This window comes from Bos indicus x Bos taurus, chromosome 4, assembly GCF_003369695.1.
Source record: "Bos indicus x Bos taurus breed Angus x Brahman F1 hybrid chromosome 4, Bos_hybrid_MaternalHap_v2.0, whole genome shotgun sequence".
Taxonomy (NCBI): Eukaryota; Metazoa; Chordata; class Mammalia; order Artiodactyla; family Bovidae; genus Bos; species Bos indicus x Bos taurus.
In genome coordinates this window covers 26,789,477-26,813,531 of record NC_040079.1, presented here as the reverse complement: position 1 = coordinate 26,813,531, position 24,055 = coordinate 26,789,477, and the positions used below count along the sequence as shown (strand labels likewise).

Sequence of the window (24,055 nt, the reverse complement as noted above, 5' to 3'; positions counted from 1 at the left end):
GTACTGACCAGGCCTCTCAACAACTCTAGGATTCACACAGTTAATCTCTTCTTACTTTGGCCTTTCACTGTGTTTCCTTACAGCCTGTTTTCTTACCAAATCTAAAATCAAAAACATTTAGTTGGATAGTTCCATTCATCTTTTCATTGATACTGAATGCATATCAACAAACTGAATCTTCCTACGAACCTAGAAGACAGAACCTTCTCACTTTAGTTACCTAGAGTCTTATAAGGAAAAAAGAAGAAAGCTTTATTTCACAGGCATCGATTAATACTTACTTCCTGTATGACTTTTTGGCACGGATGAGTCTGTCCATTTTCCACAACGGGATTGGTGTGTCTGGGGAAAGACAATGATCCAAATTAGTGAAAGAAGAGCAATTTCATCAAGGACACAGAGCCCTAATCCCTGTTAGTTTACTTAGTATCATTCTCACCAATTAAAGAAAACCAGATAGTCAACTCTGGGTACATGGGCTGCAGGTATGGGGCACTACAACTATCCTTTTCATTTTTTTTTTCTTTCATAAACTTGAATATGTAGTTTTTTCCAAATTAATAAATATATTCAAGTTATCCGAATCCACTACAGAAACTCAAGTACTGCTTCATTCCCAGCACTCAGAAGGTAAAAGCTTTTGAAACTGGTCTACCAAAGATGTTTCCCACAGTTCTAGTCTAAATTCAATGATACACAATGTGAGCCCACCACAATACACTGAATTCACCTATCTATCTAGTTCTAGAATCCACTAACTTGAAGGAGAGCAGGAAAAAACAAAAACTATGATTTTAACTACCAACATCTTTAAAGGAAAACAAGTCTTTAATTTTAAAAAGCTCAACAGCAACAATAAAAATATGCTGTCGTAGTTGTTTAGTTGCTCAGTCGTGTCCAGCTCTCTTGCGACCCCATGGACTGCCTCCCTCTCGGCTCTTCTGTCCATGGGATTGCCCAGGCAAGAATACTGCAGAGAGGAGCCATTCCCTTCTCGACCCAGGGACTGAATCCAAGTCTCCTACACTGCTGGTGGATTCTTCACTGCAAAGCCACCAGGGAAGCCCAATATAAAAAAATATAATTTTTCTTTACATTAAGACATTTCAACTTTTGCAGATTTTCTTTCATTTATTGTGAAATAAGACTGTTAATACGCTCTCAGAATGGTATGCAACAGGGGGTCCCCTAATTATACAAGAAAAGCATTATACCAACTCAGAAAAAGATACTTGTAGGTAAGAACAAGCTAAAACAACACCTCAGTTTCAACTTCTTCCACACAGGTTTTTATACAAGTATTAATTGATATTCCAGATATAGCTATATGACACATAAGTTATATTATGCAACTAAGAAAGATCACTCTCTGAATACTGTTGCTCTAATGCTTTTTTAATTATTAGGCTCCTCTTAACATCAAAAAAGGTTTAATTTCACCTGGTCACGGAAGAGAATTCATTATTTGTCTGCCCCCATACACTATTACATAGCAATGATTATGAAAGTATGGTCTTTGGACTACAATGCAATAGCACCTGAGAACTTATCAGAAATGCAAATTCTTGGGTCCTATCAAGATCCAATCCATCAGACACTCTGGGAATGCAACCCAGCAATCTGCTGCCTTGGGAACTGAAGCACCACAGGTGACTCTGATGCAGGCTGAAGTTTGAGAGGGCCTGCCCTGGTGGCTCAGATGGTAAAGAATCTGCCTGCAGTATGGGAGATCCGGGTTTCATCCCTGGGTAGGTAAGATCCCCTGGAGAAGGGAATGGCTCCTCACTCCAGTATTCTTGCCTGGAGAATTTCATGGACAGAGGACCCTGGTGGGCTACAGTCTGTGGGGTCACAAAAGAGTCGGACCAACACTTTCACTTTTCAAAGTTCGAGCATCACTGATTCAGAGACCAAAAGAATTAATTACATTTTAAAGTCTTTTGACAAAAGTTTACCAAAAATAAATTCTTAGAATTTGCCTTTGCAGTTTGTAATAGGAGTAAATTAGTCTTCTGACAGAAGCAGTTTACAGGAGGTACTCAGAAGCTGAGGAAAAAAAACACTTTCTTACTTCTATATAGTAGTCTCATTAGAGATTTTAACCCAGGGCAGGAACCTGGCATTTCCCTTCTTACCTAAATATGACTGCAAGGCGATCTAAGAACACAGTGGGATCTGAGGATATGCCGTTGCTGGGCTCCTGAGACAACAGCTGAAGAGACAGAAAGATATTAATACCCAGTCATTAAACATACAAACCTACAGCAAACATGGCAACATATGCCTCTGTACATCAACCTCTGTCTCAATCTCTATTTCCTTAATCAGATTCCTGAAAGTTACTCAAAATGGTAAAAACTTTTAAATTCATATTAGCAAACTATTTTCCTCCATCTTACTGCATTCTGGCCAAGACTGCATATTAACTTTTACTATAGATCACTGTACAGTGGAAAACAGTGCAAAAGAGACACAGGTGTAGAGAACAGTCTTTTGGACTCTGGGAGAGGGCGAGGGCGGGATGATTTGGGAGAATGGCATTTGAACATGTATATTATCACATGTGAAACGAATCGCCAGTCCAGGTTCGATGCCTGATACAGGATGCTCTGGGCTGGTGCACTGGGATGACCCAGAGGGATGGGATGGGGAGGGAGGTGGGAGGGGGGTTCAAGATGGGGAACACGTGTACACCTGTGGCGGGTTCATATTGATGTATGGCAAAACCAATACAATATTATAATTAGCTTCCAATTTAAATAAATTTATATTAAAAAACAAAAGGAAAACAGTATTATTTTTTCCCATTTACTTTTATAATGATTAGGATATTATAGACATTCTTATTATAGTATAGATTATATGTATTATACTATATAATATATATTTATATAATAATTTTATAATATAAAGCTTCAAAATTATTATATCTTTTTAAGAGGTAAGGCAAATTGCTTCCTCTTCTTTCCTAAAATTTCTTAGACACTTCTACCAGTATATCACTAGAGATGAGCTTTAGAGTCATTTCATCAAGTTCTCCTAAAACTACCATTGGTATGCTCATTGCTATTGCACCATAAATGTAATTTGAGAAGAGCTGACATTTTCGCAACAGTCTTCAAAGAAACATGGTAGGTTATGGTTTCAGAAGTTAACTTGAATGGTGTTTTCTCCACTGTATCTTTTAAATGGCATTTCTGATACAGTGAAAATCTATTGATTTGGGAATACTTATTTCATATATGTAGCTACTTTGATAAATTTATTAATTTTAATAACGTCTCAGTTCATTCTCTTGACTTTTCTAGGTAGTTAAAAGACCACCTGCAAATAAAAGAATCTTCTCTTTTCTTTCTATCATATAAACACACTATATTTGTTTCACCTCTTAATTAGACTCACCTTTTTCAATGCCAAAACTTGAACAGAACATAGTTCACTAAGACATTCAGTAATCTTATCCAAAGGTAATCTGGCTAGGACAAGTGCTGTCCCTGAAAGACAAAGGATGACACAAATGAAGAAAATAAAAGCCACACTGAAGTAATTCATTGGTTTACATTATATGGCTTACAAAGGCTAACTGGTTCTATTCTTTTAAAAAGATCAGCACTTTTTAAAAAATTATAGTATTTTGTTATTTTATGGTTGGGCTTAGGAAGATCATAAAGACTTTCACATTGACATTCACAACTGAAGTTAATATTAAATTATTTCTCCTCAGTAGCCTACTGGTTTAAAGATGTTAAAATATGTCTCTCCACTTCCAATCCTTCAAAGACTTTAAAAATCTCCACAAGGCCAATGACAAAGCTAGTTTATATAGCATAGTACAATGGTTCTCAAATTTCCCAGAGGTCAAGGACAGCCTTTATTGTTGATAAGTACTATAGGCAATTCTTATCATCCAAGAAGTAGAATGAGTTGAAGTTAGAGATTAACTCTAGTTCTACCATAACAGACCCTATGAACTGGGTAAGACATTCTCTCAGACCATCAGTTTCTTTACCTGTAAAAATGAGCGCTTCAAACAGAACAGTAATAGTTAAGTTTGTCTTTATTTCACTTTTAAATAGTTGCAAAAATCTCCCCTTTCTCCTTTTCCCCAAATAAAATCTTAACTTGGAACTCCAATAAAACAGATTAAAAAAGAAAATAGAGGTAGGTTAAAGTGGGCACAGAAGGCCCAGATCCTTCCTATCTAGCTTCCCTTGTGTCACAATCCCTACCAAATGCTGAAGTATCTCCCCAGCATCCAAAGGATTACACATTATGCTATATCCTTTGACTATTATTTTTTCATCTCCTAAAATTTTATTCAAAAGAACAGTAATCAATTCAAACCTTCAAATTTGAATAAAATATTGAATGATTTTTCTTAACAGTCTGTAACCATGGATGAATTAGATTTTTTACTTAAAACTAGAAGGGGTAAAAATCTAACAAACACAATTTTTCCTTTTAATTTATCCCTACAGAAAAGAATGTTACTAAAAAGGTTTCTCCATCTAGAAGATACCACCAATATAACTGGGACACCACATTTTATTACAAGTTAGTTGTCATGCTATCATCAAGGTTAAATTTCACTAGAAAATTACAAGATGGCAGCAATACCCACAGTTAGTAGTGAAGAAAATACATGACCTGATTTAATGCCTCATTATCTACGCCTCCGAAGAGAAACAACAAAAACCCATGCTTAAAAAAGAAAGTCCGTCTTAAAAATGCATAGTTACATTGGCTGGTAGGGAACCTGATCACAGAAGTGAGAAAGAACAGTCATCCAATCCGGACAAGGCTGTCTGCCACTCACAGAAATGTACAAGGTTCTGCACAGGTGCTATCACCCAATCTTTGATTTGATACACCAGCTGTCAGAACTTCACTACCTGACAGGACACACCAATCTGTCTGCAGAAAGCATGGTTAGAAAGCATTTTCTTTCTAAAAGCCAGTAAACTGTCAATAATAATTACTCATAAAATAAACCTGCTCCCTCTTTTAAAAATAATTCTTCAAATATTAAAAAATAGCCATTCGTCTAAGTCTTTTCCCCAAGTATTAATATCTCTAATTCTTCTATTATTTTGAGTTTCATCACTACCCTGGCTGTTTGCCTCTCAATCAATTCAGTGTAAACTAATTAGTAATGGTTAAAGACCATTAAGTGACCAGAACCCTTGGCTTTGAGTTACAGGACTGATCTAGGCAGACTACCTTTAAATTTCCACCTCTCTCTTTGGTATAGCAATGCTTATTTGGTCTCCCTTTTTATTCTTTCCTTCAACTCAAAAAGGAACTATGATTTAGTTCCAATATGTTAACTCCACTCAAAATCTTAGACCATGATATAAATTCTATAAGCACTTTGAATTAGTTATACAGCCTTAAAACATTCTAAGAATGCATGCACACATAATCACACATCCTCTCCTCCGAGTGACCTTCCTCATCATTGAGTAAATTGCAACTGAAAAGGGGGATACAACTTGACACAAGATAATCCCCAGAAGTGGCTTAGAGACTGTTCTTTCTTAATATCTTAAGTAAATACCTTTTAGCAAGCCCACAGCAGCTTCTGGAGACAACATGAAGGAATCAAGGGAACGGGCAATCTCCAGGAGTCCATTAAAGTGCTGAGCCATGTGGTCTCGGCAAACAGAGCAAATGTTATGAATTGCTTTCGCTGCAGCAGAAGCCAGAGGCTTTTCACACAGGCCTTTCATCAAATAGCCCAACACAGGGTCTAAGGAGAAAAGTCATACATAAAGATCACATATTTGAAGCTTAAGGAAAACTTCTAGGTTGTTAGAACAGAGATTTATATTCTCCTTTAAAGCAAAAGAACCATTTTTAAAAAATGAAATATGTTTAAATCCCAAGGTATTTACATATAAAAATGGAGCTGATCTCAGTGACAGTGTCAGAGAGCTCCGAGGCCTATCTATTTATCTTGCATTTCTTACCTTGTGGACATGAACTGCTGCTTATTGCTAGGGCTTCACAAAGCACGGTTTGAAAACCACTGACTCAGTTTGAAACACTGGTGGATATAACCATCCAAGTATTAAGAATACAGTTAAAGTAAGAAAGAAGATAAAACTCAGAGAGTACCACAATACTCACAGATTAATCATTACTTGTAAAAAATAAAAAAGAAATCACCTACATCAGGACAATGACAAGTTACCCAAAGCTGACACTTTTATACTTACTTCTTTATAATTATAAAAACCACAGCGACAGATCCTTAGCACTTTGAGAGGAGTTAATTCATTATGTCTTACTTGTTACCAACGTAAGTGTTCTAAGAAAACTGATTATAAAGGCAAATTTGTATACAGCAAATCCTACTTATCCTTTACCTTGCTTTGTAAAAGTTTTTCTATGAAAAAACCCTAAGAAAAACCATCCATGTTTAAAGAGCACTTTATGTGAACTATAGAGTAATCTCATACCATAAAAGAAATACTCTCTGAAAACCCATTTAAAAGTTATTTCCATTTTTAGCCTAATGAGAAAAATAAGGCAGCAACCCAGCAGGAACCCTTGCTTTCCCACGACACACAGCCTATTTAGCATGAGAATCAGAACTAGAATCTAAAACCTAGTCCAAGTAACTCCAAAATTATTCAGTTCAGTTCAGTCGTTCAGTCTTGTCCACCTCTTTGTGACCCCATAGACTGCAGCATGCCAGGCTTCCCTGTCCAATACTATAGGCCTCAGTGATTCTCAAATTGAATATTTTGAAATATTCTCAATTCACAAATTGAATATTTGTGATTTTGACTATTCTACAGTAAGTATGAATATGCAGCACTGTGTCTTCTAACTAAGGCACAAATTTAAACGATACACAAGGTGATACTGAATGATAAGTGTTAAACAGGTAAATGCACTTTGTTTCTCTGTGGAAAAACTGTTCAGAAAAGAAGCCAAATGATGTGGCAGATAAGTGAAGACATTTAAGAATTAGAAAATAAGGTATTTTGAAAAAAATTTTAATGGTATGTTGAACTTGAAAGTGGCTCAACTACAATGTAAGCCTACCTATCATATGCTCTGTATACAGATACAAGAGAACAGGAACACACAGCTCTCTCTTAGTTTTGGATACGATAGGTCTTTGTTGCTGCGCTTCGGCTGTCCCTAGTTTCTGAGACTGGGGGTATTCTCTAGTTGCGGCAGGCAGGCTTCTCATTGCTACGGCTTCTCTTGTTGCGGAGTACGGCTCTAGGCACATGGGCTTCAGTAGTTGCAGCACGCGGGCTCAGTAGTTGTGGCACATGGGCTTAGCTGTTTCATGGCATGTGGAATCTTCCTGGACTAGGGATTGAACCCATGTCCCCTGCATTGACAGGGGGATTCTTATCCACTGTACCATCAAGGAAGTCCAACACAGCTCTTTTTAAGTAAGAGTTTCAGGCAATAAAAAAAGAGATCACGTGTAAAATAAAATCAAGTCAAAAGGTAGTAATAAAGATAAGCACAGGGCTTCCCTGGTGGCTCAGTGGTAAAGAATCTGCCTGCCAGTGCAGGAGAGGGTTCAGTCCGGGAAGATCCCACAAGCTGCAAAGCATAAGCCCACATGCTGCAACTACTGAAGCCTGTGCTCCACAACACAAGCCACTGCAATGAGGAGCCCGTGCCCTGCAACTGAAGAACAGCCACCGCTCATCGTAACTAGAGAAAGCCTGAGCAGCAACAAAGACCCAGCACAGTCAAAAGAGAGAGAAGCACAGCACATCAAACTTAATCATACTCACACATTTAAGGATTCTTAAAATTCTCAGAATATGTGTCTTGAGTGTCAGTGGGACTTTATTTATATTAACCTAGATAAATTCTCTAGTCTCTCTGGACTCCACTTTTCTTATCTTGAAAATGAGGGAATTAGAAGAAATTCTTTCTAAATTTACTTTCAATTATAAAATTATTTTACATCTGTATTTTTTCAAGACAGCCAGAGGTTATACAACTCAACACTCTTCATCTTAGTTTGTACTTAGTTTCAATAATATTTCTTAGTTTTTAAATAGTGTATGTATTTAACACTGAAATGCCCTCCCCTTTGCTCTAGTCTACTGGCAGCTTCTAGGTTAGAACTACAGGAGAGTCTGATTAGCTCAAGCCTATGCCAAAACCTAACAAAGACAGAAATATTTATGCTGAAGCAGAGTACTAGTAGCAAACTGTCACCCTATCTAGAGATCTAATTTTCAAAGGTTCTTTCTCCAAAGACTGTGATCAAATTATAAAATGTATGAACTGAGCAGTAACTCATGTATCTATTCTCGGTGTCTAGAAACAGTCTACTTATCAATAAAAGAGAAAGTAGGAGAACAAAAGCAAAAGTAAGAGAGGAAGAAGAAATCAGAAAAATCAGAAGCAGTAGTTACAGAGGGGAGCGTTCACACATACCAAGGAACTGAGGATTTCGATCGACCACTTCGCTCATCTCTCCAACCAACTCAATGCTGGTGTAGCGCACAGCTGTATGCACAGTCTCCGGGAGACGGACAACTCCTTCTAGGACCTCCACGAGTGTTGGATTGTTCTCCCTGAGTTTAGAAGGCAAGTACTCAGAGTTAACAATTTCAGAGGTGAGGTTATGGCCAATAAACAGGCTGCAATGACACAAATCATTGCTAAGGGTTTCTTTCTAAATAAGTAACCATTTGCATAAAAGTGCTTAAATCTGGTATAAAAATTTTTAACCCTCAAAAAGGGGTAAAAGACAGAAATGGAAGTTATCATTGTTTCAGTTGAGAAGCACACTGCTCCTTAATCTTCTAAATGCCAGTGAAGTGTCTAAAGACACATCTTGCTATCAAATAAAGCTCTTCAAACTGGACAGGTAGGCATTTACTGTGGACCAATGTCTTTTAGTGAATTCACTATTTATTCCTGTATCTGCAGCACCTAGAACAGCGCCTGGCACATAGTGGGCACTCAATAAATAAATATTACTGAATAACTAAATGAATAAATAATTCTTATAGACCACTTCCTATTAGTTGTTATTCTCCAAAAGATTTCTTATGGCTGGATAATGGAAACCTTAAGAACAGGTAAGCATGGGTGGGCCAGCTCACTGACTAAAGAATCAAGAACAAAAGCTGCAGGAATAGATAAAGGTGCTCTGACTTAAAACATGAGGGAAAATTAAAGTTATCCAAATACTTTTCACAGCTCCATGAGTTTATTTTTTCCTTTTCCTTCTCTTTTTCTCACCCCTCAAGGATACAGGCTCAAGTTCTTTTAAGCAGAGGGGAGGATGTCCCGCAAATGACCAGAATGTAATCCAGAAATGAAAGATGTTTAAATAAATCCTGGATTAGCACAAGAACGATCCTTCCTGATAAACTAAGTCTATTAAGCCCTTTATAAAACAAAAATAAAAACAAACCCACACCTGTAATCATGCAGTTGGCGTGAAATGTAGATAAAGAAAAAACAAAATAAAATCTTTCGTTTATGCCTTATGTTTCCTGAAGGCACTAAGCTAGTGTTGAGACTCTCTATGCATCCTTTCTCATACACAATCACAAATCAGTTAGATCATTAGCATAATATCTTCAGACTGTTACTGAAGGTTCCAAAAGATACCAAAAAGGGTTTAAAAGCAAACAGTATGATAAGTGATTCAGGACTGCTGCTGCTGCTGCTAAGTCGCTTCAGTCATGTCTGACTCTGTTCGACCCCGTAGACGGCAGCCCACCAGGCTCCCCCGTTTCTGGGATTCTCCAGGCAAGAACACTGGAGTGGGTTGCCATTTCCTTCTCCAATGCATGAAAGTGAAAAGGGAAAGTGAAGTCGCTCAGTCATGTCCGACTCTTAGCGACCCCATGGACTGCAGCCCACCAGGCTCCTCCGTCCATGGGATTTTCCATGCAAGAGTACTGGAGTGGGGTGCCATTGCCTTCTCTGAGCCCTTCTCCTGCTGCTGCTGCTGCTAAGTCGCTTCAGTTGTGTCCGACTCTGTGCGACCCCATAGACGGCAGCCTACCAGGCTCCCCCGTCCCTGGGATTCTCCAGGCAAGAATACTGGAGTGGGTTGCCATTTCCTTCTCCAATGCATGAAAGTGAAAGTGAAGTCTCGCAGTCATGTCTGACTCTTTGCGACCCCATGGATTGTAGCCTACCAGGCTCATCTGTCCATGGGATTTTCAGAACTTCTTAATAGAGAAAAACAAACCAACTCTGATCTCCTTAAATATTTCCTTGAGTAGAAAGTATATAAGATTTCATTGACTAGACCCTGAAAGCCAGCTAAGAAAGAAGCACTGTACGTTTTATGAATACATGCCTTAACCATCTCTCCAACCAAAGCCCTGTACAGAGAGCTCAACTGCAGGTGTCTGATTACATACAATACAGGAAAATTTGACAGATATCAGCATCAATTTATAAACTCACAGAACAAAGTAAATTCTGTTTTTAAGGATTCATGTTGAAATAATAAATAGGATTTCTTTGCTAAGCAAGGAGAAATCAAATTCTAATAATTTAAAAATTTCCAACAGCAATAACAAAAATAATTCCCCTTTAGATTTTGTTATTCTTTTAAGAAATACGATAACTATGATGTGCCTCTCTGAAACTTAAAAATGATTCTCCAAGACAGGAAAAAAGGAGAACAATATAGTTAAATATTTGTAAGCATAACTTACCCAAGATCACAAAAGCAGGTGAGAGCCAAATTAGTGCCTATTCAAATGCTTCTAAGCAAGTGCCAACAATTTAAGTCTAATAAATTTTTGATTATACCAACTTTCACAAGGGAGCCTGGGTTGGAAAAATAAATCAGCGTTCTTTTCCTAGCATCAAGAACAAAAGAATTTTAACTATAGAAAATGTGGTTAAAACATGGATATCAGCAATGCATGCTACTCTGAACTAGTCTCTTAGAAGTCAGAAGACTAGACAGCATTATAGAAGAAAGAAGTTCTATGAGTTTCCAAACATATCCCACATGAGGAAAAATGGCGCAATTTTCCTTCCTCTGATATTAAGAGTTCCCAGCAAAAGACTTATAGACACTCACGGATCAACACTCTTTGCTATAGCAGCCATGATAAAGAGAACCGCTTCTGTCACCTCCCAGGGTGGGTTGCCTTCTTTCAGAGTAGAATATAACTAGAGAAGAAGAGGTGGATTATGGATCCATTAAAAGAAAAACAGAATAGAGTTCCAAAACAAAACAAAAAACCTGTTAGTTAAATTCAGCCCCTTGTTTCTAAATTTAATTATCTCTCAGAGCCAGGGGAGAATAGTATTTTCATTTTTCAAATCTTCACTAACTCTAAATCAATACTAGTTTAATATCTGAAACAAATCCATTTAGGTTCCCAAGGGTACATCAAATTATCATCTGCCCCTACAAAATAGTATTATGGAAAAAACAAAACAAATTACATGAGTGTCTTTTCTTGGTTCTGGTAACTGATAAATACATTAACACACTTAAAAATGATGTAAAACCTCCGCATATGCATTGGCTTTACATTTATTATTTTGACTACCTGTCTGCATCAACACTAGCAGATTAAATTCCTAAAAAGTAGCTGTTCTGAAGCACCCATCACAATACCATGTCCAAGCAAGGGTGGGTGGGAAGAGACCAAGCAGAATACTCAGAGATGTCCTAAAACTTCCCAGGGTGTAGCCATCAGTGGAATGTGACTGGTTGTTAGTCTAGGTTTCCGTAATCAAATAACACACTGCTAGGTAAAATGAAATTAAACAATTCTCTTATATGACTTCACAGAACCTTTAAATATACTATTTAGGTCATTCTCCAGTTTTAATTGACAGAACTATTTTTTTCCAGAAAAGAACATCTCATGAGACTGGTGTTCCACAGTACACACCTTGGACAAGACTCACAATTAATGTACATTTGTAAACTGAGGTCTGGAGAACAAGTCATTTGTTCAAAGTCACGGAGCCAGTGAGAAAAGAGTTGAAATCTGAGCACAGAGCATCTGCCTGTGATTTAGTGGGGATCTCACTTAAATCTGCTTTCTAAGAATCCCTAACCCTTTGTGATTAGGTCAAGAAACACACTTTGCTTAATATAAAGAAATACAGTTACAATTATTTTAACACTTTCTAAATCAGATGATTCCCCAAAATACACCAAATGCATGGGTTACCCATTTTCCAAATTAGGTCAGTTCAGTATGACTGATAAACCATCAAAATCAGTATTTCAGGATTCAGAGCATGATCCAGCAATATGAAAACCACCTGATATTATGCTAATGTTAAGTGACATGGAATGGTGATGACTGTAACCTTATGACCTAAAATGTTACTCACTGATTATTAGGAAAGCCATAGGACATGATTCTTCTACTCTACTACAGTCATCTCTGGGATGACACTGCAAAGGAATCTAACCATAACTGTGAATAAACGAAATGCCAAATAACTAAGATGGCCAGGAGTTGATATATAATTATTAAAAGCAGAAAAACTTGTCTGTTTTTCCTGGCTGGGTCCAAATTCCCTTTAAGTATCTTGGGGGCTTTAAGGTTTATCTATGATCTTCCATTTCAATGGTACAAGTGGAACAGCTCTCACTAGCAAGAATATAGTGTAAAACAATAACTGAACTATTCACTGCAATTGGCTTGTAAGATACTAAATAAACATAGCTACTATATGCCAGGCAGTGTGCTAGGCACCTGCATATCTACTGTCCTATTTAGCCATCAAGATTGAAGAAAAAGATGGAACACTTAGAGAAGACACAGAAGTGAACACAATTAGAATGACTGGTAAAGCTGATGAGAATCTTCAAATGGGCTTACCTGAGCAAAACACTCCATAGATCCAATCAAGAAAATCAAGTCCTTCACCAGGTCTGACACCCGCATCCGAAACTCCCCAAAGTCATCAGTCTCCTCAGGAACCCCCTCCTGAAATTTCAAATCAGATAACATTTGTTTTAAACCCACTAAGGTTTTCACTAACTTTTAAAAGAATAAAAAACCCATTAAGCAGTTCAGTCCCAATGAATAAAAAGATAAATTGCATAAATCACAAAGATATTTTACCACAGAAAGTATCCCAAACATTAAGGTATGTCAAATCAATACAACCTACGCTCTACCTTTACTATGAGAAACATTTTTTGGCACGTCCAAGCTACATCCTGCCTGTTGCTGGAAAAATCTGGAGTGGTGGAGGTGGAAAGTGTTCTAGAATATAAGTCTATCTATAGTAGATAAAGTCTAGCTTTTTATTACTGAATAAGCCTCTGAAACTTTATGATTCAAGATCTACCAAAATCAACCATTACCACAACTAGACACACAACAGAATATTAGACTTTAAAAAGAATTTTATATAGGTGCACAGATACATAACACAGGTGTAATAAAATATTAATGGTAGGAGTTAGGCAGCAGGTATACAGATATTCATTGTAAAATTATTTCACCATTGCTGTATATTTAAATTTTTTCATTAAAAAATACAGAGATCATTCACATTTCATGCTTCTGAAGTTTTCCTTACTCTAATATCCCCCTGTGAGTACACTAAGGTTTACTAATTATGAGATTAATTATGAGATTAACATAACTAATTATGTTATGGGTATGTATAAGAATCTTGGACCATGAGTTTCTGGGAAAAGCCCTTAGTATTACTGAGAATTGCTAATCTAATTCAACATTCTTGCTTTAAGATGAAAAAAATTAAAGTCAAGGAATGAGGAGGAAATAATGGTTGACTCGGATGAGATAATGAATTATGAAGCACGGCACACCTACAAACGTATGGAATTACCTACAAGGGAAGTGGTACCACAGAACTAGCAGAGAGAAGAAAGGGATCAAGCAAACACAGCCATTTAAACCAGAGTAACTCTGTGTTTTTTTACTTATCATGCTTCCAAGCACTATGGAATCCTGAGGACAGGATTCCTCAGTTTAAAAAAAAAAGTAGTGAAAACCACTGAACTAAATCATCACTAAAGTTCTGTGGAAATACAAAATACCATAACTCAGATGACAACATTAACATTAAGATATAGAGCACAGACAGTTTTCAGGCCAGGTTTAATAGTAATAGGAAAAAAAAAAAATCCACTCCAATTTATAGGCTGAAGGACAGAGATATTAAACTACCCAACCAAAATGATGAAATAAACACTATAAAATTTGAAATAACTAAGCAAAGAATGTGGTTGAAGCATTTCCAATTAACCATTTTATAATATTTCTTGTATATTTTCTTCTAAGCAAATAGATTATTTCTACATTTTAAATTATAAAATCAGCATAAGTAATATAAAGAAAAATTTGCACTTATGTGTTCAGGGGAGACTCATGTTATTTTCCATGTCCTCACACAAATATTTCATTTTTGTGTTTAGTTTTAATCCAACCACGTATTTTATACTATTAAAAATACACAGCATAAAATTTTACATTTTCATTTTTTCATTTAGGATACCAATTATTGCTATCTCAAGTTATTATTTTTAAAATGTATTATTTTTTCTATAGTTTCTTTTGGTTTTATTTATTTTCATTTACTTTTTTGGCTGCATGGCACAGGAGATCCTGGCTCTCCAACCCGCACCCCCTGCATTGGAAGTGCAAAGTCTTAACCACTGGGCTGCCAGAGAAGTCAAGTAATTACTTTTAACTGCTGCATTATGATCCATCAAGTTGCTACATAATAATTTATGTAACTCTTCTATAATACTCTTTTGTGGGGAGGGCACACAGCACAGCTTGCAGGATCTTAGCTCCCTGACCAGGGATTGAACTTGGGCCCCGCAGCAGTGAAAGCACCAAGTCCTAACCACTGGAATTTCCTAACCAAGGAACTTCCTCTTCTATACTCTTGTAAATGGATTTACCATATTTTACATTTATAGATAATGCCTTGTACATAACAATTTTTTTCTTCAGCAGAATTATTTAAGGTGAATTCCCAGAAGAATTACTGACTCAGCAGGACTGATTTCTTTCTACATAGGCATAGCACTCTTCATTAAACTGGTATTGACTTCCTCAGTGTAAGCTAGAATGACAGAAAACCTGCAGATTCCATTAGCTTTATTCTCTATCTTTTCAGTTCCTTTTCAAGTTAGCACTGAAAAGAAGAGGAAATCAAGACATGATTAAATAGAGAAGAAAACTTACATGATCTGGTTCCAACTGGCAGTGGCGAGCCAAGGCATGAAGCAGCCTTTGAATGTAAGCTTTGAAGATGCCATGAATAACCTCATCATTCGTTTTGTACAAATGCTCCCCTAGTCGGTACCAAAAATTAAAGGAAATTTCTACTACCTATCAACAGAAAGAGAAAACATGGTTTATTTGGATCAGAAAAGAAAGCAGTTTTATTATTACTAGGGCTAACAGGAAAGAAACACTTTAAACTAGTATGAGTGGAACCAGTTTAGCAGCCACCTTTTTCTCTAGCAGATTATTATCTTCCCAAATTATCTTTCCATGTTAGACCCAAAACTCAACATTTAGGATGACTGGCTTTACATTCTCTGTCTAGGCCTGAGAAAATTTCTCCAGCAGTATACTGAATTTTAAATTTAGAGAAACATATACAGAAATCTCTTTAAAATGTAGTCTTTTTCCCTAAATTCTGAAATTATTTTTTTGAAATTAAAACACCTCTCAGCAGATAAACCTGCAAATATCTGTACAAACCACAGCTTATCTTATATGTGGCACTATTTAAAGGAGAGATTATTATTAAGTAGAGCAATACTTCTGCCCAAAACTGTTTTGAGTTTCAACAAAATCCAGATATTGTCATGAAAGTATGTCAAGCAAACACATATTATCTTCTATGTGATCACAGAAAAAACACTGAGACTCACAAGAACTACTAGGCCCCTCCCTTAGAGGGGCCCTACCATCCTTTTCCCATCAAAGATCCAAAATGAAGCTATTTAAATAGAGCTAACCAAGCTTGGGAGTTCTTCTCACTTCTTATACTATTAAGAGGAGATAAAGCCTTTTGAATAAATAGAGTTGTGTTTTTGTTTTTTTTTTCTCTTAATCTAGTAAACTTAAAAGTGGCAGCATGTCTTAGAGATTTGGGGATGAAGAAGACTCTTTAAGTCCTTTGAATCCCATTCTCATTTCCATCCATAATTTGGAGAAAATTTTTGGATTTTAAAACTTGGAGGTACAGTTAATATTTGGTATATTTCTTAAGCTATAAAGCTCTAAATAATAACTAAAGCTAGAGAGGGGGCCTCATTGGAAAAGTAATAAGCTTTGTTTCTAACAGATTCCTTCATGCTATGTACCAGTCAGCCCAGCTAAAACCAAGTAGGAAAACAGAAAAGAATCAAAGCAGAAGCTGACATATAATTTTTTTTTTAATTCACAGCAGAGTAAACTCTTCATGACATTAATTAAAAATAAAACTATCATTTCCCACAAATAAAAAGCTGTATAGGAGATAATAGAATGTAGACAATATGCAACATACAAATGAAAAATAATGGCATTAGCATAGTGTAAACACTACCTCATATTGAGGGTGCCCTGCACAGATAAGAAGCAGTTCCAGAGTTCGTAGGTCCCCAAGGCCTTGGCCTGGCGTACAAACAATTTTTTCAAGAAAAGTTTCACAAAGTTCAGTGAAAATACGGCAGTAATTCAGAACTCTGTAAAGGAAAAAGGAATAAGAACACCAAGTCAGATATCTGTATATTATGTGTACATACTCACAGACACAGTTAATCAAATAAAGAAACAATCCTTGGCCTAAGAGACATGTAGTGATTATTTGCTATGGTGTAGCACAATCTCCTCAGCAAACATCGTTCCTTAAATCATATACTTTTAAACATATAAGCAAATGTAAGTAAGTCAGTTCAATTCTCAATTATTAAAACATCTGAAGAAAATTCCCATTCAATCACACTTGATACTTCAAAGGTCATCCCTAACTCTTAGAGCCTTATCCTCTGTAAGTGCTAAAACTTACTATTCTACATGATCACTACATCTCCCTCTGCATTTGATTTCCACTCCTGGTTCAGAGGTGAATAGCAGAGGATCTTGAGGATGCAATGTATATATTTACACAGGGTCATGAAGAATGGAGGTTTTTATTTTTTTTAATCTAGCAAACTTAAGTGGCAGCATGTCTGAGAGATTTGGAGATGAAGAAGACTCTTTAAGTCTCTTCAATCTCATTCTCATTTCCTTCCATAATTTGGAGAAAATTTTTGGATGTTAAAACTTGAAGGTACAGTTAAGATTTGGTATGTATTTTAGCTGTAAACGCTAAAGAATAACTGAAGCTAGAGACAGGGCTTCAGTGGCAAAATATGAATGAAAAGAAGGTGACTTAAAAGAATCCCAGGCTGTATGGTCTCCTGCCCTTAATAACTACTCACTTATCTAAATCTTCACGTGCCACAGCCATATGATAGGCTGTCTCCAATGTCAGGACTCCTTGAAAAAGTTGCATGGCTAATGCCAAGTTGGTTTCCACATTCTCAATGGCATAGAGAGCTGAGCACACACAGTCTGAAGCAGCTTCGTGTAGGTTCGATGAGGTCTTATCCTGTTGCTGGGAGGTAGCAGGAATAGGGAAGTAAGATAATTAAGCTGTAATCCAATAGGATAGCAATTAAAGCCTGTTTCTGAACATGTACTTTATATACACATAACAGCCTAATATTCATGGCCTTCAACAAGACAACATCCATCAATCTTCCTATTTCTGACTATTTGCCAAGCAAATCTGTCTTTTGGTACTTCAATCATGGATGGTCACATGACTTCTAAAATTCACGTTTTCTCCCATTCACTAGTCCCTCCTGGAATGTCTTGTGTTCCCTGCCCTATTTTCCATGGAAATCTTCTCCATCTTTTTTCTGATATTCAAGTACTATTTAAAGTGAAAAGGTTCAACAAGTAAGTATCAACGACTCAAACCTAACACATTACTCTGATATTTCAGAATACTAAGGTTAAAGAGAGGTTCTGAAAGCTTCTGGGGAAAAGAGAAGGTAACTTAGAAAGGAGCAAAAATCAAGTTACTCATCTCATTAATAATGATACCTGCCAGTATATAGGAAAACAAGGCCTTGGAAATTTTGAAGAAAAAGAATATTGAATTTGGAATTCTATATCTAAGCTAAATCATTAATTAAGAATGAAATAAAAACATTTCTCAAGAATGCATGCAAAAACTCAGTATTTATTTCCCACATATCCTTCTGAGGAAAGTATCTGAGATGGGCTCAAAAAAAAAAAGGTTAATCCAATCCATAGCAGAGTAAAGAAAAGTCCCAGGATGACAAATGGACACAACTGATACAAACTAGAGCATATTAGAAAGTTCAAGGAGGGAGGCCTCTAGGGGTTCTATTAAATAGTCCAGAGATTGGATAAATTTAGTAAGGCATACTGGTCATTTGTGAATAATAAAACACAAGGACATTTAGAATCTCCAAGGGGGTAAAAAGCTATAAAAGCAGGGTTGGAAAAGCACAAAGACACAAATTACTCATTAGGTTATTCTTTGAGTGGTGGTGAACTCAAAAATATTCATTGTACTACAATGTTTCAAAAGTTAAATAAATGTTCAAATTTACTCTTTTGTATATATCAATTATTATTTTTAAAATATTTTTTAAAAGAACTATAAGAAAAAAAGCTATATAATAAGGTCCTGGCCTAAGCATTTGTTTAGTTGCTAAGTCATGTCCAACCCTTTTGGTGACCCCCATGGACTATAGCCTGCCAGGGTCCTCTGTCCATGGGATTTCTCAGGTAGGAATACTGCACTGAGTTGCCATTTCCTTCTCCAGGGAACCTTCCCGACCCAGGGATCAAACTGACGTCTCCTGCACGGCAAGCAGATTCTTTACAACTGAACCACCAGGGAGGCCCTAGCACAAAGCAAACTATTTAGTTTTATGTGGCATGACTGCAAACCACTGAAAGAATATAAGAATGAGAATATATTTGACTCTGACTCCAGAAACATTCTTAAGTAACAGAGGACTGGTCATGACACTGGATCAATAGAGAAAACAATAGCAATATATCTGGCACATTGGTTTGTTCTTTACCCCAATCTCAGTTCCCAAGAGTCATCACTGAAGTTTGAAGTGTATTTTAGACTGTCCTCCATTCATATGTTGTCATATTTATATACTCAAAAAAAAAAAAGTGGGACCTAAATTTTTTAATACTGACTACTCTTTCACACAACCTGGTGAGATGAAAATCAGAATTATTATCATTAAGGTATGGCATCAACAGACATGGAGACAAAGATAATGATTAGCAAAACAATTACTAGCATCTTAATTTTCCTGAATTTTAGCTTCTGATGCAAGAATGACAGCAAAAATACACTAAAAACATTATATGTAATATCTAAAACGTCTCCTTGAAGAATCCATTTTCCTTTTCTTTCTTAAATCCAGTGATATCAATTAATATCATGCTAGCATCTTCTAAATAGTTTACCAGCATAGACCCAGTATGGAAATACAGAGTTTCCACCCTAATATGTGTTCATGGAAGGAAAACCATCAGGGAGAAAGAGACAAAGTCACACCCACCTCCAAAGACCAGTTTAACATTTGTGCTTGAGATACTGCTGCTTCTTGTTCTAAAAACTAGTCTTATTCTAAGCACTCCCATCAACCAAGACAGAGGAATGTACTACTAGCCATTATTACTTTTAAAGTTTAAGAAAGAAATGTACCAGTATATAAAAAGACACGACTTTTAATCTCAAAAACCCAAAATTCATCTTATACATACCCTAATGTTTAACTATCTCAACTACGAAGATAATATTCTGATCTGTAATTGTCTCAACCACCCAATGGTCATTATTAGAAACACACAACTTCATACTTTAAAAATAACGAAAAAGATGCCAACGGTACTTTTGTTACTTGACTTTTAATATGTAAATCAATGATTTACATATAAAACTGCTTTTCTCTTAAACCTAACTACATTATATTCTGAGCACTAAAAATAATATCTTAATGTGGTATTTGGCAACAAGGAAGGGACAGTGCTGCTTTCTTACCATACACTTCCTACTCACACTGCAAAAATCCGAAAACACTCTTATATCCCATAAGGGCAGTTACTGTTTAAGTGACTATGTGCCAGAAATAAACAAAAGCCATTTCATAAATGAAGCCATTACTTACCAAAACCTCAAAAAGGAGTGCTAGTAACTTATTGTTAGCCATGAAGTTACTGTCCAAAACTCCTAAGTTAAACCAACTTCCCAAACAGCGAAAGACCTTCATAAGCATTTTCTCATCTGTTCCTGCTTTTTCTACACAAGTCATCTGAAAAGAAAAAAATAATTATAAAAATAATACCAATTTTTACATTTAAAACATTGTTAAAAAATGAAATATTTTTACAATCACTTTATAGATATGATACTGAGAAGGATGGCAATAACAGTTAAAAGTGTTTTTTACTTGCCAGACACTGTCTTGTTGCTCTTAAATCATTTAACCTCCACTAAAATTGTACAAGTATGTATATACTATTATTATCTTTATTATCTCCACTTTCTAACCTGAGAAGCTGAGCTACACAGAGGCAGAGACTGGTTCAAAGATACATATGTTTCAGAAACAACTATATTTCTTAGATTCCACTTCTGTATTAATATAATCTTAACAAGAGAATTGTCTTTAGCACTCATCATCTCAGCCCCTTCATGTTTCACAGCCTTGTCGTGGCAAAGGGGTTTTCGTAAATCAATGAAACTGTAAGCCATGCCGTACAGCACCACTCAAGATGGACGGACAACTACTAATAGCTCCAGGAAGACTGAACTGGCTGGGCCAAAGCAAACACCCAGTTGTAGATGTGTCTGGTGAGGAAAGTAAAGTTCAATGCTATAAAGAACAATATTGCACAGGAACCTGGAATGTTAGGTCCATGAATCAAGGTAAACTGGACACTGAGAAGCAGCAGATGGCAAGATTGAATATCGACATCTTAGAAATCAGTGAACTAAAAGGGACTCAAATGAGAGAATTTAATTCAGATGACCAGCATATCTATTACTGTGGACAAGAATCTGTTAGAAGAAACAGAGTAACCCTCATAGTCAACAAAGAGTCCAAAATGCAGTACCTGGGTGCAATCTTAAAAACAACAGTACGATCTCAGTTTGTTTCCAAGGCAAAGCATTCAACATCACAGTAATCCAAATCTATGCCCCAACCATTAATGCTGAAGAAGTTAACCAGTTCGTTAAACACCTACATCATCTCCTAGCACACAAACACACACACACAAAGATGTCCTTTTCGTCACAGGGGATTGCAACGCAAAAGGAAGAAGTCAAGAGATATCCAGAGTAACAGGCAAGTTTCTCCTTGGAGTACAAAATGAAACAGAACAAAGGCTAACAGTTTTATCAAGAGAGTATGCTGGTTATAGAACACCCTTTTCCAACAACCCAAGAGATGACTCTACACATGGACATTACCAGATGGTCAATACTGAAATCAGATTGATTATGTTCTTTGCAGTCAAAGATGGAGACATTCTATACAGTCAGTAAAAACAATACCTAAAAAGCTGACTGTGGTTGAGATCATGAGCTCCGTATTGAAAAATTCAGGCTTAAACTGAAGTAAGTAGAGAAAACCACTAGGCCATTCAGGTATGACCTAAATCAAATCCCCTTATATTATACAGTGGAGGTGATGAATAGATTCAAGGGATTAGATTCGGTAGACAGAGTGCTTGAAGAACTATGGATGGAGGTTCATAACATTGTACAGGAGGCAGTGACCAAAACCACCCCAAAGAAAAAGAAATGCAAGAAAGGCAAAGCAGCTGTCAGAGGAGGCTCTACAAATAGCTGAGGAAGAAGAGAAGCCAAAGGCAAGGGAGAAAGGGAAAGATATACCCAATTGAATGCAGAGTTCGAGAATAGCAAGGGGAGACAAGAAGGCCTTCTTAAATGAACAATGCAAAGAAATAGAAGAAAACAACAGAATGGCAAAGACTAGAGATTTCTTCAAGATAATTAGAGGTATCAAGGGAACATTTCATGTGTATTCATGGCAAGAATACACAGAAGAACTATACAAAAAAGGACTTAATGACCCAGATAACCATGATAGTGTGGTCACTCACCTAGAGCTGGATATCCTGGAATATAAAGTCATGTGGGCCTTGGGAAGGATTACAACAAACAAACCTAGTGGAGGTGATTGAATTCAAGCTGAGCTATTAAATATCTTAAAAGATGATCCTGTTAAAAAAGTGTTGTATCAGAATGTCAGCAAATTTGGAAAACTCAGCAGTGGCCACAGAACTAGAGAAGGTCAGGTTTCATCCCAATCCCAAAGAAAGGCAATGCCAAAGAATATTCAAACTATTGTACAATTGTGCTCATTTCACATGCTAGCAAGGTTATGTCAAAATCTTTCAAGACAGGCTTCGGCAGTACAGGAACCAAGAACTTCCAGATGTACAAGCTGGGTTTAGAAAAGGTAAATCAAACTGCCAACATCCACTGGATCATTGAGAAAGCAAGGGAAAAACATCTATTTCTGCTTTACAGACTGTGCTAAAGCCTTTGACTCTATGGATCACAATGAACTGTGGAAAACTGAAAGAGATGGGAGTTCCACTACATTACCTGTCTCCTGAGAAACCTGTATGTGGGTCAAGAAGCAACAGTTAGAACTGGACATTGAACAACTGACTGGTTCAAAATTGGGAAAGGAGTATGACAAGGCTATTTATTGTCACACTGTTTATTTAACTTATATGCAGAGTACATCATTTGAAATGCTGGGCTGGATGAGTCACAAGCTGGAATCAAGATTGCCAGGAGAAATATCAACAACCCCAGATATGCAGATGATACCACTCTAATGGCAGAAAGTGAAGAGGAACTAAAGGGCCTCTTAATGAGGGTGAAACAGGAGAGTGAAAAAGCTGCCTTGAAATTCAACATTCAAAACACTAAGATCATGGCATCTGGTCCCATCACTTCATGGCAAACCTAAGGGGATAAAGTGGAAGCAGTGACAGATTTTATTTTCTTGGGCTCCAGAATCACTGCAGATGGTGACTACTACCAGGAAATTAAAAGACGCTTGCTCCTTGGAAGGAAAGCTATGACAAACCTAGATAGTGTATTAAAAAAGCAGAGACATCACTTTGCCAACAACGGTTCATGTACAGTCAAAGCTATGGTTTTTCTGGTAGTCATGTACGGATGTGAAAGTTGGATCATAAAGAAGGCTGAGTGTCAAAGAATTGATGCTTTCGAATTGTGCTGGAAAAGACTCTCAAGTGTCCCTTGGACTGCGAGAAGATCAAACCAGCCAATCCTAAAGGAAATCAACCCTGAATATTCACTGGAAGAACTGAAGCTGAAGCTCCAATACTTTGGCCAACTGATGTGAAGAGCTGACTCACTGGAAAAGACCCTGATGCTGGGAAAGGTTGAGGCTAAAAGAGAAAGGGGCAGCAGAGGATGAGATAGGTTAGACAGCATCACTGACTCAATGGACATGAACTTGAGCAAACTCCAGGAAAGAGGGGAGGACAGAGGAGCCTGGTGTGCTCTAGTCCATGGGTTTGCAAAGAGTCAGACAGGACTTAGTGACTGAATAAGAACAAATAATAATTGATCTTGAATTAACAAAATGGAGAATAAATGAAGGGAGAAAAATATTAAGAGTCCAGGCTCAGTTCAAGAGCAAGAAGAATAATATTTTTAAAAAATTTAAAAGTTGAATACAATATTTAGGAATAAGTCCATTTGAATGGACCACAAAGTGTAATACTGACAAAATAAAAAGATAGAATAAAAACATTAAAGAGAAAATGGGGGAACTAAATGAAAAAAGTTCTAAGAAGTCTTTAGTATCTTCTATCACAGCCAAGTACATATTTTTCTTGGTAATTGTGGACTAATTTAATCCTCTCAGTCCTAAAACAAGACAAAAGACACGAGAGACTTATAGACCTTATTAAGTCCCACAAGGTATATCAATATTTTTCAGATACCATGA

General features: G+C 36.7%; 1 protein-coding gene across 3 annotated transcripts in view; it reads right to left on the bottom strand.

The window, feature by feature from the left end:
• Positions 1-24,055, bottom strand: part of TNPO3 (transportin 3) — a 79,371-nt gene that overhangs the window by 20,069 nt on the left and 35,247 nt on the right. For all 3 annotated transcript variants that reach the window (XM_027539033.1, XM_027539034.1, XM_027539035.1), the window contains 11 exons: positions 20,198-20,341; positions 17,405-17,580; positions 16,528-16,666; positions 15,171-15,317; positions 12,822-12,929; positions 11,051-11,142; positions 8,425-8,564; positions 5,558-5,749; positions 3,403-3,494; positions 2,136-2,212; positions 282-342 (listed from right to left, as the gene is read on the bottom strand). In XM_027539033.1, the coding sequence (XP_027394834.1) occupies positions 282-342; positions 2,136-2,212; positions 3,403-3,494; positions 5,558-5,749; positions 8,425-8,564; positions 11,051-11,142; positions 12,822-12,929; positions 15,171-15,317; positions 16,528-16,666; positions 17,405-17,580; positions 20,198-20,341 (1,368 nt within the window). The remainder of the gene's footprint in view (positions 1-281; positions 343-2,135; positions 2,213-3,402; positions 3,495-5,557; positions 5,750-8,424; positions 8,565-11,050; positions 11,143-12,821; positions 12,930-15,170; positions 15,318-16,527; positions 16,667-17,404; positions 17,581-20,197; positions 20,342-24,055) is intronic.